Here is a 15538-nt window from a genome sequence, read left to right as displayed (position 1 = left end):
GAATGCAACGTTCATGTTGTTAGGATACATAAAATCAGGAAGATTACGCGAATTAGGTAGGCAAACGTGGAATAAAATAGGTGCTGGATGTTTTGGTTTTGGTGCTGAATCAGCAAACAGCAAATACGGAGTTCAACTAGACGATCTGGCAACTTAAGGCTGTGTGGAAGCAAGTAGGTGCCAGATTCAGATATTAGGGTCGAATAAGCATTTTGGGGCTGATCAGCAATTAGGTGCCAGAAACAGCTTTTTAGGGACCAGAAACAAATATTCCCCGAATTAATCTTACGTTGCTAATCACTGTGCCCATACGCTGGCGTGGACTTAGTTCATTAGCCACCATTCCCTATCTCAGCAGGCCGATAGTCAACCGTATATCCCCATCCATCGTTAACCGTCTATCCCTCTCCAGTCGTCTCCGTCTGCCGTCGACTACCGTCTACTCTATTCGTCACTCGTCTAGCCCAGTAATGGCCACAGACGGCAGCGAGGGCGGGGGCGGGGGCGGGGGCGGCAGTAAGGGCGGCGCGCTGACGCGTGGCTAATACCCCGCTCAACACCATTCCGCCGCCACCGCCGGCCTGAAAGGCAGTCGGTCTCTGTTTGGCTCCATTAGCCGGGAGAGAGGAGAGCCACAGAGAGAGGGGAGAGAGTGAGGGAGAGGGGCTGGCGACGGACGGGGTCCGGCTCCGAGCGACGCCTCGAGTCCTCGACTTTGATGTTGCATCAGCGTATATGACAGGAACAACATGCGATAGGTACCTACTTTTAATTTTGAACAGCTTAGAAGATTTGACTACCCCGTCTGTCACTATTAAAATTGTCACATTTTGATCGCACCGTTACTTCCTTTCCAAATAAGAAATGCCTACGAGACGATTAAAAATGCAACAAAGTATTTTCAGTCGTGCGCAAATAAATCATGAATGAATCACCTCTTACATCTTCGCCAATACCTTTTGCTGCCTTGCCTTTCATACCACACCCCTACGCACATAACCGCTCGCGATAACCCAGCCTTTTCCCAGTCCACCCCACGCCCCTAGCTCATATACGTGGCGCCGGGTGGCCATTTTTGGCGACTGTTAGCGGCCTATCGAGTGACCGGCCGGACTGCCCGGGATCGTTATGGGGACCGACCCAGTCACGGAGAGGACGGCGGCACGAACCATCGATTGGGCCCGCCAGCCGACCGCGAGCCCCTGCTGGGACGACTGACGGTCAGGTCAGCTGGTTACCTAATTAACGGCGTCTTCCATAGTTAGTTGACGGAGCCTCTATTTCTTTGAGACTTAAGTATCCAGCATTGATCCAGATTCCACCAGAGCGCACATCCTGCTTTTAGTGATTGGTATCGGTTTCTTATTTCATACATTTTAACAATTTTGCCTTTTCAATCTCCCACTCAAAGTATCCAACAAGCTGATGACATATTCCCTTTCCAACTAAGGCAGGGAGTGCCGATCGTCTAACGGGAGTGAGCCGCTCCTCCGGCGTGGCATGTCGGCCTTTCAGCCGAGCGGAGCGCCATAGTGGGCGTCCATTACCTCCTACTCTGTGGCGGTGGGACCGATCGGCCACCGCTGATTACGGGGGTGGATGGAGGGCGGCACTGGACACCAATCAGGAGCCGAGCCGAGATCGCAGCGCAGCGCGGCGGAAAGAGAGGTGCGGGGGGATGAAGGGGGGGGGGCTGGTTAGGGAGGCTGGTCGGTGTTGGAGACTGGCCAGAAGGCTCAGTCATGTGATTGGTAAGGTTACACGAAGAACGGTTATCAAGTAAGATAATGTTGTTCTCTGCATCCTCCCCATGCCTAAAATAGCGAAGGTTACAGGAGTCTGGTTCGGATCGACACACTAAGAACGTTAATAACACTGCAAGAACTGCATTTTATCCCCCCTCCCTCCTTTCTCATCGCGAGCTCCCGTCAGTTTTATTGTTTCCTCACCTGGTTGCCTGAGATGTGCATGGCCCGCCTCCAATGACGACTTGGCCACGCTCGAGAGACTGTTGTGTGAATACGCTGAAACAGAACAACAAATCAATTAATGTGAGGGCGGAACATCAAACGAAGTTGGAGGGCAAAAATACGGTGGTATTTGGGCTTGAATTTATTTCGTTAGGAGGCTGGTAGGTCAAGCAATCCCCACTATTGCTTTTCAGATTTTGAAAGCACGGCGTCAAGAAATCCCATGACCCATATCAGACCAAAACTAAAAGTATTTCTATGCGGAATGCGGCACAACATTCTTCCCTTTGTCCTTAATGTGGTATGCAACACGTTATCAAACACTGACCATTCCAAAGGTGTGTAATTGTATGTTCAGTGCCCCATCGGGTACGGACTCTAACGCACGCTGTTGCTGAAAATCGTCACATTGATGCTACGATTTCATGCGATAACAGCGAAATGAGCGCCTCATTACCGCCGTAGTACGCCAAGAAAGCGATCTCAAATGACGTCGAAAGTACAGCGTACATACACCATTGACAACGTTTACCCTCAACGTAAATATCTGCATGTAGTCCATGCTGACCATCGAAATTGTGCGGTTTACGAATAATAACGACAGAAAGTATCCGCTATAACCCGAAATAAATCCAGCCGTAACCGTGCCATTTCAGCACAAATCGCCATGCGGGTTCATATCGCTGCCAGGAACGTTCCAACATAGCCCTAGGTCAGCCATTAGGGTAGATATACAAAGCCAAACGTCTGTCCTTATCGGCCATTTTACAGCGACGTACGCTGCACGGATCCAATGGGCAGTCCGGTATTGGGCTTTCGTCGCTTTAAGCAAGGTAACCACACCGGTTTATAAATCAGTCATGCAGCTTGCACGGGGTGTTCATGGCCGGGGCTTCGCGCCAAATCGATCGACGAATCAGGGGCCACGATGGCCAGGCGAGCACTGCATTCGCAGCAGAAACCACTTTGAAGGAATCGCCAAACGAACGGGCAAGCTAGGTATATCTCAAACAATTTGACGTAGAAAGTTTTTAGACTTTCAGGTATAAAAAAATATAGTGAAGCACTGTTCTTCATTTTTAAATCACAGGTGTTTAACAAATTAGATAAAGGTGCACATACTACATGTTATTGTTTCAAAAAAAACAAACTAAAAATTGAACATATAAAAAAATAAACATTGACTTTTCCTCACTCTCAATAGCTGGTTGCAAAACAAACGTTGTCATCCGCAATCCTCAGCAAACTTTTGCATTGCACGCAACTAAAGGTAGAGGTAAGTTTGATAGATGTGCTGCAGAAAGGCTATAGAACATCCAATTTAAGTTGCTGAGCAGACTTTTTTGCAGAAGAAAATGATGACAAATATGTTTCAGTCTCCCCAATTACAGGGTCGGATTTTAGGTAACCGTTTTCACAAGAATTTCCCGTATGGACGGTGAGGTCGTATGGTGAACCAGACACCATGTCCCGTGTTGGGGCCTCGTTTGGCGGGGCGTTCCGTCTTTGTTGGTCTGTATGCTGTCGTGATTCACCGTCATCCATTCTGTCTGAGCGGGGTGGCGGCGTCAGAGTGAGCTGCCGACAGCAGAAAGCTCAGCGTGACCCGGGAAATGATAGCTGGCCAGAGCTGCATTCCACCTCTGAACTGAGGGGGTGGTCTCCTGTCGGTTAGTCTATACTGGAGGGAATTAGCGAGATAAATGGACAAGAGTAGATAAAGCACGTCAGCTGTTGCTGAAATCGTCTCGACACACTGTCTGGAACACGATGAAGTGCTATCAATTGCCATTTTTGTGTCTTATAGAGCTTTGAAATGACTGAAAAAAATCTCTTCAATTTTTGCTTTTTACCGACATTTTTTTTTGTAAAAAAAAAAAACAATCGCCTTAGCTTGTCGTTTGGTGAATTTCAAACATCTTTTTAGCAACGCCAAAAGACCTAATATCATAACGAACCGTGAAAACGCCAGCACACATCCACTTTGACCATTTTCATCGCATGAATAGCCTTCTTCATATCACTTGTCGCAAGCTGGGGGACCAAACGTCTGTAGTTGGCTGTTTGCAAGATAACTGGATCAGGCCACACAATACTATCCGGGTCAGTCTCTGTCGGCGAGCCTTTGAACGCTGACAGTGGCCAAATGAATCGACTCGTTATGCCCAGATTCAATTTGTTTAATCTGGCCGGGGGCGGCGGCGGCGGCGGCGGCGGCGGCGGACCCTTCCCGTCCGCCAACAATGCTCATCCACCGTAAATTGGGTATATGTAGCCATCAAAGCGATTCACACATGAATTACGACTAACAAGAGCCGCCGGGGGAGGCGAGCAGAGAGGAAGAATTGAAAGTAACTGGCGGCGATCCCATTCAGCGCCGATAATGTGCGCTAACGATGCTACCGAGGCGCGTCAGAGTGGCGGCGGCGGCGGCGGCGGCGGCGGAGAGCCATGACGGCAGTGGTGGTAGGATTGGTAACGAGCAACATCAACAGCATTACCGGCATCTAGGCAATCAGGACAGCCGCCGGCCGCAGCTCTCAGGGAGGCATAGAAACAGAGAGCAAGAGGAATGACGGAGTCTTTTGGCAGTCGAGTCCATCTTTCGACAGTCGAGTGGTAGTTTCGGTGGAGGTTTCAGTGGTTAACTGCTTCGAGTCAAAGATGTACGCAAAGTTTATGTCGGAGCGACATCGGGCTCAAAATATGAGTTACACCATTTAACTTCAACAGCTAAAACGCGCAGAAAGGTTTGGATTGTGGAAGTTATTGCCAGATGTTAGAATTTTCACAGTACTCAGCAGCCCAGCTTAGGATTTTACGTCGCTATTCTCTTATTCAACAGATACGTCTGCTGAAAGCTCAAATAAAACGTATCATCATAAAAAGAAAACCCATAAATTCAGCACCCATCTCTTTCATGGACAATGAGTTTGACTTTATACCCCCAGCCCTGAATAACGGCAGTGGCAGTGGATCCCCCACTCGGTCAGTCCCCATCAGTCCCTCACCCCCGTCTGTGCCCATGTCAGGCAGCCGCCCCCCACAGACAGCGGTCCCGCCCAGGTCGTCAGCGGTTCCTCGGCTACAAATGGCCCGTCTGATGCTAATGAATGTCGACCCGGGAGCATCATCCCCGCGCCAGGGCTGTAACAGTCGCGGGCGTGTTGCGGAGATGTTGCGGTAGGCTGATAGATGCGGGGAGCGGAGATTTTTTGTCGTAATGTCGCCATGGCTTGAAAATGAACAGAAGAAAATGGCGGAGAGGCACTGCTTTGTCACAACCCTGCACAAGAAAACGGCATTGATACTCATCACCTAGTCATTTATGATTACGTTTTATTCAGCTTCAATACTTTTAACAATTTTCATCAAATGTGTTTTTATATTTAGTCGTAATTATTACTGTAAAAACTAACGCAAAAGGTTTAGCTGACACAGAAAAAAAAACTTTATGTTTCTTCTCGTCTTGGCGTCGTTTTCAACACGCCCTCACCCTTCTCGCCGCTTTGACAGCTCAACAGTGTCACGCCGGCGGCTCCTCCGCCCCTCTACCTCCTCCTCGCTCTGCCCGTCACCAGTCAATCGCTCTGCCGGCATCGGCGGCCGACGTTTGTTCACCGTTCGCGCCGGCGCACCGCGAAAGACTTTTCTTGTCGGATTTCGCGGCCCGCTGCTCGGGCAAACAGGAGTCGCGCACGGCCCAGCGCGTCGCGACGCCAACCGGCTGTCGGCCGATGGAGAGATATTGAAATCGACGCTCCCGATACATCCATTGATGAAATTCAACGGCACTCGAGTCGGTTCGATGGTGAGCGGAGTCAGAGCTGTCACGGCAGTAGCGGGGACACTAGAGGGACAGTAGCGGCAGCGGGCTCGCAGAGACACCCGGGGAGGTGACGGGTCGCGGAGTGGCGCCTCCCGGCAGAGCCGCAGAGCCGTGTTTGGTCAGAGAGCCGGCGGCGGCGCTATTGATTTTTGCGGCCGGTTCCGGCGCGCGGCGGCAGAGCGGTCGCTGATTGCCGAACGGTGTTGGGGAGATGAGGTTAACTCGGACACGGCGTGATTGCACCGCCTCCAGACGGAGACTCGCCGAGGGCCGGCCGAGGGTGCTTCACAACTTTGTCAGTTGGTGAGGTGTAACACTCGATCGGACGTCAATCCGATGAAATACCTATTAATGACGGTGCTTAAATTCATCGAACAACATAGGCGGAAGTTCAATAAAGTTTTCCGCGTGAGAAACAAGACGAGTGCATGCGTGATGGTCGCGCGAAGCGAACTGAGAAGGGAGCCACTCACCTTGTGCTTGAGAAGTGTGAGCTCCCCATGCCGCCTTGTAAGCAGGATCTGAAATGAAAGAAACACAAAATTGGTAGTGATGTGAGTGAAATTTGCACTAAACGTATCACCATACCAACGTCCATATTCCTCGATTCGGAAATATGCGGTGCACGATGCACAAGTACTTGCATGACAACATCTTTTGACTCGCAGAATAGTTAACTATACGGAGGGCATTGATTGTAAAGGGTTTATAAAGAGTATGAAAAGACTTACTAAAGAAGAACTGGAAACTTTTTACGAAGCATAGGTACGAAAAACGTTATGACATTGAATGCAAACAGTAATTATTATTACCAGAGTGCAGTTTAAATATCACAGTCGTAACTCGTATTCATGTGTTCATCGTAGTTTTTACTCCTCTCTTCGACATCTTAGACTAATGACATTCAAGCATTAAACCATAACGAACGTTTTCATATGTAAATTTCAGAAGGGTTTGTGTTCGGGTTTTAGCGTCGACCATCCTTGAAAAAACAGTGGTCCAGCAACAAATGAGCGTGACTCTCGACTCTGACAGGGTTCGCTCCGTTGGACCTCGTTGAGCCAGGGGAGGAAGGGCGCTACACATCACTGGCTGTGATTTTATGCCACCGCCGGCCTAGCGCGACCGCTGGACTGTCGAATGGCCGGAGCCGATGGCAGTTTGTCAAATGTTGGGAGTTCCAGAGGCTAGGGCCAGGCAGTATGTGGTTGTAAAACAAGTCCTACATTTATGAGCTTTGACTGTAGCAGTCGGGCTTTTAGAAGCTAGAAACATGATGGTATGATATATTTCATATATTTAGGATGGTTCACGAAAATTTTAACGCAAGAAGGACGGGTGGAGGAAGGTTAATTTTCGAATTACAATAACGACGAGTGACTGTAATTCATTTGTTCTTGTCGAAAAGTTATAAGTAAACAAAACCTATAAATCTCAGAAATGCATCCTTTTTTAAGCTTAGCTTCGAGCGCGAATCGATATGACGCTACGTTACATATAATTGTCGTCCTTACTATAGATACTTATAGCAAGTCACTTATTTTAGGTATTTCACCGCATTGATAAATGGAAAACTAAAATAAAGGAAAAACAATTAATGTTAACTTCATAAGTAAGCCTCAAGACTTGGCAACAGCATTTGTAAATTCGCTCCGGATGACAAATGGTCATGTCTTGCGCCTTGATTCGGTATAGGACGCCTGCAGTCGGGCTTAAAGCCATGCGGCACAGCATCATCGCAGGCGTTCCTACTAGAGACCTCTAGCGGCAGCGTTATAAGCTCGGGGGTCTTAGCAGCTCGCTTTATATTCTGTTTCAAACACGATTGTAATTTCAATTATCAACTTATAATACGCAGCATGTTTGAGTTAACATGAAATACGGCATCTGAGTGTCATGTCATACCAAAGCTAACCATAAACAACTGCAGATCCTGCATGGTCTACACTGCACATTGCGCACGTTTCGTCTGCCTTCATAAGGACGGGAGCTATAAGTTGATAAGGTTGACAAGCATGATGTTGAAAACGAGTCTTGTTCCTGCTGAACTCACCAGCTGAAGATTACTGATGATGACCATAAAAAATGGTAAAAAAGAATTGAGAGCACAAGGCTATTTAAAGCAGTAAAAGTCTACAATGGACCATAGTTAATAAAATTTGGCAACTACGAAGAAATGCCATGCATCAGGCAGCCTCACAATGGGTCTGCAATGTGCATGCAACATCATGACCTACTATGTATTAATATAGGTTTCCTTTGAACAAAGGTGATTTACTTTGATTCAATGAGAGTTGAGACAAGTTTAGGAATTACACACACACATACAACAGGTGACATGAATTTAATCAATCAAGAAGGTGAGGTAAGGCATCCCACAATCAGTAGTGTTAGTAGTGTATGAGCTAAGCAGCTCGTATGGCGTTCGCTAGCATCACAAGCAGAGCATGACAGAAACAGTAGCACCCACAATTATTCTTTGCACGTATGCATATCAATGCTCGCTGGACATTTGCAGTGAAACGATTGAGCGAGTTCAAACATTGCGTGTCATTCGCAGTGACGCCTTATGGCTCTAGAACACACGCCATAAATTTTCGTAAGACGCCCGTCGGACGTCGGCTCAGGCTGCATTGCAAAACCTCAAATAAAAAAAACTAGGTTTGTGATCTCTGCCCCGGTAAACAGATGTTGGACGAAATGTTAATAAAACAGTGAGTTTTGCACGTAGCTAGAAATGGCGATGAATGTTGATACGTTGGCTTGTTGCTTTACACACGACGGTCTTAAGGCTAAGCGAATAACCTCAGTCAAAAGGGACATTCCAGATGGATAAGAATTATCATTCTGTAGCTGTATATTTGTGAATGTGTTAGAGAACAAACACAGAGCTTAGAGCCCTTTGAGGGTGGATTAATTTGCACTGAAATATCACAAGACACTGAAAATTATGCATCGAGGCTATAACGCTTGTAACTGATGCAGAGAGAGAGAAGAAAATATCTGCTCAGTCCTCCAGTCGTCTGTACAACCAGAAAATGCGAAGTGCCGTGTTACGAACATCAACAGCGAACCAGCGAACCAGCAAAGCAATTGCCTGTTAGCCTATCAACTAGACAAAATTAAAATTCAACCAACTCTGCGACACCACTGGCTAAGCACAACCCCTTCCGACGGTCGACACCCTGACGGACCATTGTGTGATGACCTCTGGTTACCCCGGCACACACCACTGACCTGAGAACAGCATGGACAGGTTGGTGAGCGGAGTGCCGCGCGGCAGGTAATCTCCGGCCAGCGGAGTCGGCGGGCTCTTCAGATCCAGCATGGCTGCTCGTCACAGTGACTCGGCTTCCTCTTGAGCTCTTCACGTTCCGCAGTCCTCGCTCGCCAGTCCCCAGCGCCTCAGCGGCTATTCTCGCCTGCTCCAACCCTGATCCGGAACGGCGCGCTGGCTCAAACCCGTCCGCTCGCCTAGGGTGCCACTGGCGAGCCGCCGCCGCCGCGGCCGTCGGCACCGACGCGTCGGCCGCATCACTCATCGTCGGCATCGATCAGCGGGGCGGGGCCTGGTCGCGCCGGCCAATCAGCGGCCGGCACCGCCGCCAGAGAGGAAATCACGAATTCCGGTTGGCTGACAGCACTCCGGAAAGCCGACCGGATACCGACAAGAACGACTTTTCTTTAAGTAATGGCGGTGGAAAATATGACACACAATTTGCCGATGATGAATCTCGCCAGCGACGCCGCCGAGTTTTTCCTCGTTTGCGGTGGTTCAGCAGCGCCGCCGCTCGGCGAACTCGGTTGTTTATGTGATGGAAGGCTGGGAGTGAGTCTGAACAGCAGTTGTCCGGACCTCCGCCTCACTGCCGTTTACCAGTCGCCTCATCCACCGCCAAACCGAGGACGAATGATGGCTCTACGGCCGTGGATGAATGCACCTCGAAGCAGTTGGTTTGATGGATACGGCGTGCGATTTTCGGCTACACCAGAATCGGTCACGGTCAAGAAGCCTGCAGGCTACGAGAAATGCGAGGATGCATATATGTAGAACCGATCAATCTAAATAACCGCCTTCACCAGCCGAGAAGAAATCTTCTTCAAAATTGATGGAAAACAGCTTCATGTCCATGTCGACAGTTAAAAAAAAACATATGTGTTAAAAAACATAACATAAAAACATGTGTTAAAAAACATAGACATAGACAATACATAGATGTTATTCACTACAGATAACGCCTTTTTTGTATGACGAAATAAGCCTCCTCCATAACAAAATATGGCAAAAGTATTACCCCTTAAAAACTGTAATAAACGGCGGTGCTATTTCAAATATTGATTAAAACTTTCTGCACAGCCTTTACGATGAACTATATATTCCACCAGCCAATCCAAGCACCGTTTATAACAGTATTAACCCGTGCTGTAAACGTGCCAACCCACGTCTGAATCAATAGCCAATGTCTGTCGGCGTCGCCCCATGGCGGCCCGTTAGGCCAACAATCGATATAATCGTGAACGTCTTTCCGGCCGGCCGCGGCGCGCTATAGCCCCTGGAAAGCGCGGGAAATGGCCGCAGGAAGCGCGCGGCCGGCGCTCGACTTCCGGCGGGAGCGCGGCAACGACCAGCGTCCGCACTCGCCGGCGCCGCTGCAACTGTTGCTGCCAGACCGACCAGCTTTTCATTCGATTGTTTTATTATGGTGTCGATATATGCAACAATGATATTGATAAAATGTATAGGACGAAATGGTGAAATAAAATTCAGCAGTTGTGTGGTATGTGTTGCTTCGATAGTGAGGGAGGTGGCAATCGTGAACCGCGGGCATGCTTTGCTTGTAGGTGCGGATATTTGTAGTGTTCCAGGAAAAGGATTGACTTTACAGGTCTTGGAACATAGTTAAACTACAAAGTACGCACATAAACCTCTAAAACTCCAGATTCAAGTGAAACATTGGTATAATTTTGATTGCATGCCGCTTAGTCTGAAGGTAGGTGGAAAATAAAAACGGAATAAATTACCAACATCAGCTGAAATTTCACACCGAGTCCGCACACCATTCGTGACTTATTCGAGTAGATCAGCTCAGCTGTGACACTTATTACCCCACTGCCAGTTCAAGTAACCCCGGTCGGCGCCGACTGCCGCTCCGTCAAAACTACTCGTCCGTCCCGCCCTCCATTTAACGGCCACCCGACTCGGGTCAGGTCGTGTCGGTCCAACACCACCAGACGTGTCTGAAACGCATTGACATTCCGCTGAGGTCACGATACCCGTCGGACGGAAGGAATCCAAACGAGGTCGTCATCCGAGCCGGGCGTCGCGGCCGGCGGTGTCGAATGGTCTAAAACGGCCCCGGGCGTCCGCCCGGCAATTGTTCGGCAGTGGGGCACTCAGCCGTGTCACGACCCAGCCGGACCCGAAACGGAGCGTGGGGGCGCGCCGACGGCCGACCGATCCGCGCAGGTCACCCGTCGGGCCGAGGTGCGTGTCGATGGTCAGGTGGTAAATCACGTCCGGAGCCAGCCAGGTCGGCGTAAAGGGTCGAGCATTCGCCGTAAGGCGAGAAAGTGCTAGAAAGTTCAGCTGGCCACGCCATCGACCACAGCAAATAGCTGTAAAATAGGATGCAATTGTTGAAGGCAAAATGTTTCATATCAACTAAACTAAGTAGGTATAGAAGAAGAATATTTGAAGAAGGCAGTGGAGGAACGTTATCCAACGCAATACAAATTGAAATATAAACCCATTGGCAGTGAAACCAGTTATCAGTTTTTTCCGTGCTAGAACTTCCCACCCAGTCATCCGCTTTCAAGATTTCACCCCTGCCGGTGTCGCACCCTCTCCCAGCAGCCTTTCCGCGAGCCGTCGAGTCGTCAGAACCGGTGTGTCGGAACCGGCGCGCCGCCAGGTCCGTTCACTTTGACAACAATTCGCCGACAGCGCCCCGACAATTCGTCGCCATTATCTGTGCGCGTCGCCGGCGGCGCGGCGTCACCTCCCGGGGAGAGCCACGTCGCCCGGTCCGCCGCGCGCCTTTTTAAAGCCGCCGCGCCGTCATCGACGAGGCTCACCCGTCGCCACCCCGTGTTTATCATCGCGCGTGCCATTGAGCCAGCCAGCGGGCACGTGGCATCGGCACGTGCCGACACGTGGGACAACGTTCGGCCAATTAAAACCGACCAGTGAGAGTGACACCACCTTTCAAAGCCGATTTAATGAAGTTCTTTGTGCGCCGCCGCTATTGGCTCAGTGGATGCGTGTTTTTATCGGGTGTTATCCGACAGTCTGACTGCCACTCGCCTGCAGTCAGGCGTGCCTGTTTGCATTGGAAAGTGGTGGGTGAGGCAGGCACTGCATTTCACGGCTGGTGAATACACAGGCCCGTTTATAGTTTTATGGGCTAAGACTGAAAATAAATCTGGATCGTGAATGCTCCTAATCAATATTTAAGTGTCGCTTACACCCCCCCCCCGTTATTTCCCAATACAGGTAATGCAGATGGATGCTTGCGACAAGAAAAATAAATCTAATAGTGAAACATTTTGTAACAGAAGATAAGGAAGGTTAAAAGCAAAACATGTTGTAAACAAAAGAATTACTTAAGCCAACTCAAAAGCATTCACATTTCACGGAATCTCTACCGCCATCGTGAAATTCGTGTGTCGTCTTCTACATCTTCCTCACACTTCTACGTAATTTGTGGTAATTACCGTCATCTCCCGGCCAGCTAACATCCTCTCTGTCACCACTAGCGCCACGCCACATTACATGGAGACGGGTCGGCCCTTCCGGCCACCGTGGTTGGCGCTCCTTCAGGGCCATAATTGCAGCTATTAGCGGCGGAACAGCCTCCGAAACTGGACCCGGTGATTTGACCGTCTCAGAGAGCAGCTCGGCATCGGAAATGGGAGGAATATTTCCCGATTAATTCGCTCCCACAAATAATGCTGGCTGAGGTCCTTGCCACAGGCTTAGGTGAGCAGGCATAGTGCGTCAAAGGCGGGGCGGAGACGGGGAAGGGGACGGCTAAAAAATATAGCGGAGGCGGCAAATGGTCGCTGCACTGATGTTTCTGGGGAACATAAATATAGGCGATGACATGCCTGATCGAATCGACAAAGTATGCGAAGCACATGCTAAGCATCGGCTATCAAGCGATGGCGTTAAAAATAACTCACGCCAACCATTAACCATGCGAGTTCTAAGCGAGGTGTCGCCACGTAGCACGCCCAGCACGCTACCCCTTGCTCTACGTCTCCGCCCCCGGTGACGCAGCGGTCGCCATGGCAACCAAGATCGATTGTGGCGCCGCAACAACATCCGAATCTGTGTTGTCATCCTCTCTTGGCCGGCGCGTCCTTTGAGCAATCAGACGAGTAGGGACGAGGGTTGTCGGTGGTCGCGGTACGCCAACAGCCGCTGCCGGGGGAGGGGGGGGGGTGTCTGTTGGAGAGGTGGTCTGAACCAAGTCTGAACATGGACAGGCGTAAATCGATGACGGTGGATGCACTGAGACAGTTCGTGGCGTGCTACTGAAATGCTTGAAGATCCTTTGCCTTTTTGCATATTAGGACATGCTCTATGCGAGTTCAACATGCTCTAAAGCTTTACATATTAAAAAAGAAGTATGAGTTAGACAGTAACAGTTACAAATGCTGCATCACTCAAACAAAGTAGCAGTACTTCGAGAGTGCTAAGAGAAAAATACAAACCCATTTTCGTTCAGCATCTTATTGGACCCATTGAACTCCTGTCGCCAAAACATTCCAGCCAATGTTTTAGCTGGCCTTCGACTTCCGTGGACTCTACGAACTCATCTGGATGAAGCTCTGTTCTCCATCCCTTCCTCGGGTACAAACATCTGCCTGCGTGAAACAGCAGCTCATCTCATCCATCAAAGCTGTCGCAGCTCTGTCCAAACCAAGCTGTCCAGCCGTTTGTCGATGTCATTCGCCCGTCAACCATCTCATTCTCTCTCCGCCAGTCAGCTCAGCCTACGAACAGACAGATTCTGCGTCGACAACGACAACGGCACGTCGAAAACGACGGCTTCCATCGACAGCGATGATCCCGCGCCGCTCGACCGTCTGTCGGCCGTGAGACGACGATCGACACAGATGCTCCAGTGGATAATGATCTGGATAATTGGCCAGACACGAACGCAACACAATGCCGCCGATCTGGGGCCGAACAATTGACAGTGACGAGCGCGCTGAGCCGAGCGAGAGACACACGGGCCGGCACGGCGTCTCTCGCTCTCTGATCCGCTCAATGAGAGTCGATGGGATTGAGCGATTACCCCGGGTCTAACCCGAGCGCTGTGAGTGGGCTTTGTTGGAGACCGGCGACACAACTGTTTTACGCTTCGCTGAAGGGCGCTACAGAACTTGAAGTAACAGAAGCGTAGGATGTTCGAATGCTGGAAATAAAACTTGATGCGGCCCGGAGTGGAAGCTTTTTATCTCGTAAGTCTTCTATTGACGAGCGATTTCAGGTTTTCAAATTGCGCTCGTCGCATTGTACGGAAGTCGCATCAAACAGAGACCATCAGCCATTTGCTAAAGTCATGTGCAAAACGAATGACATATCGGATCCATAAAGACGAATAGGCGCAAAAAGCAAGCCATTATTTGGGAAACCATTTGGCAGGATATCATCAACTTGGATCAAACAGGAGGGAGACGATTGAAAACATAACGAAAAGGAAAAAATAATTTTTAGAATTAAGTAATTCGTAAGCACAGCACAGTAGAGCTATGATGAAGATTAGACCTCTCGCATGCGCGATAAACACTGGTTCTTGTCAGGTGTTCTGTGCTGCAGCTGCGTCAGGCGTTGCAGCTGGCGTCTGCAAGGGTAGGCTAGCCCGCCGTACACCGAAGCCGTGCGGAACAGCATACGCCTGGAAGGTAGTCTCTCCCGCTATACGCAGTGATCGCAACATGGAACCTTACGCAGCGAACAGGATCATCGCATGGATAAAAAATGCTTAATTTCTAGTAAGATTTTCTGAACTAAAGCGGAAAGACACCTGAGCAGCACCTTCATTCTTTCACGGCACCGGACTGAAAATGGTTAGTCGTTTCTAGGCAGCAGCCGAACTTCAGTAGCAGGTTCCCGTCTGCGGCAGAAGTCTCATGACCCCTGCATCTTTCTCGCCCCTTCCGCCCGGGCCGCTCCCCAGTGACCCGTTATTGACGCGTTCGGGTATTATATTTGTTCGCCGGTTATTGGCGGATGATCTGTGTTTGCGTTAGTGATTACCCTGTGGGGAGGAGCGGCAGCGTCCCCTGGTCAGGGGTGCCCCGGCCTGTGCCGGCACGTGCCTCCCAGTGACGTCACAGCGCGCACCTGCGGCCGCCCGCCCAGGGGAGAGAGGGGAGGGAGCCGGGGGCAGCTGCCGTGCCGCTCTGCCGCCCGGCAGATGCGCCTGGAATGCGGCGATGCTCAGTAGGAGGCACCCCGACGCGTGTGGGGCGGCGGGGGGCAGTTCACGACACGTGGAACGCGCACGGGGGGACACTGGACAGAACAGTAGGGGGTCGCAGAGGACAGTGGGAGCAGTCATGCGCGGATGAGAGGTGGCGGACGCCCTCCACTTGACGTCACGTGGTTTAAAAGGCACGCGCCGGCGCCGGAACATCGCTATGTTTTGTCAGTCATCAATTGGGGGGAGTCAGCCGTGGGAAAGTAAAGTGACTATTGGAGCAGCGTTATAATCGTGTATATTGATTT

The 15538-nt window shown here is 50.1% G+C and overlaps 1 protein-coding gene across 1 annotated transcript in view; it reads right to left on the bottom strand.

Moving 5' to 3' along the window:
• The window catches only part of LOC122382702 (DNA-binding protein D-ETS-3-like), a 42742-nt gene that overhangs the window by 3864 nt on the left and 23340 nt on the right, over positions 1-15538 (bottom strand). The window contains exons 4-5 of the mRNA XM_043368382.1: positions 6273-6320; positions 1950-2024 (exon numbers count right to left, since the gene is read on the bottom strand). Of these exons, the coding sequence (XP_043224317.1) occupies positions 1950-2024; positions 6273-6320 (123 nt within the window). The remainder of the gene's footprint in view (positions 1-1949; positions 2025-6272; positions 6321-15538) is intronic.

Source organism: Amphibalanus amphitrite, unplaced genomic scaffold (genome assembly GCF_019059575.1).
Source record: "Amphibalanus amphitrite isolate SeventyFive unplaced genomic scaffold, NRLGWU_Aamphi_draft 000145F_arrow, whole genome shotgun sequence".
Taxonomy (NCBI): Eukaryota; Metazoa; Arthropoda; class Thecostraca; order Balanomorpha; family Balanidae; genus Amphibalanus; species Amphibalanus amphitrite.
Note: the sequence above shows the minus strand (reverse complement) of the source record. Positions and strands in the feature narration are given on the sequence as shown.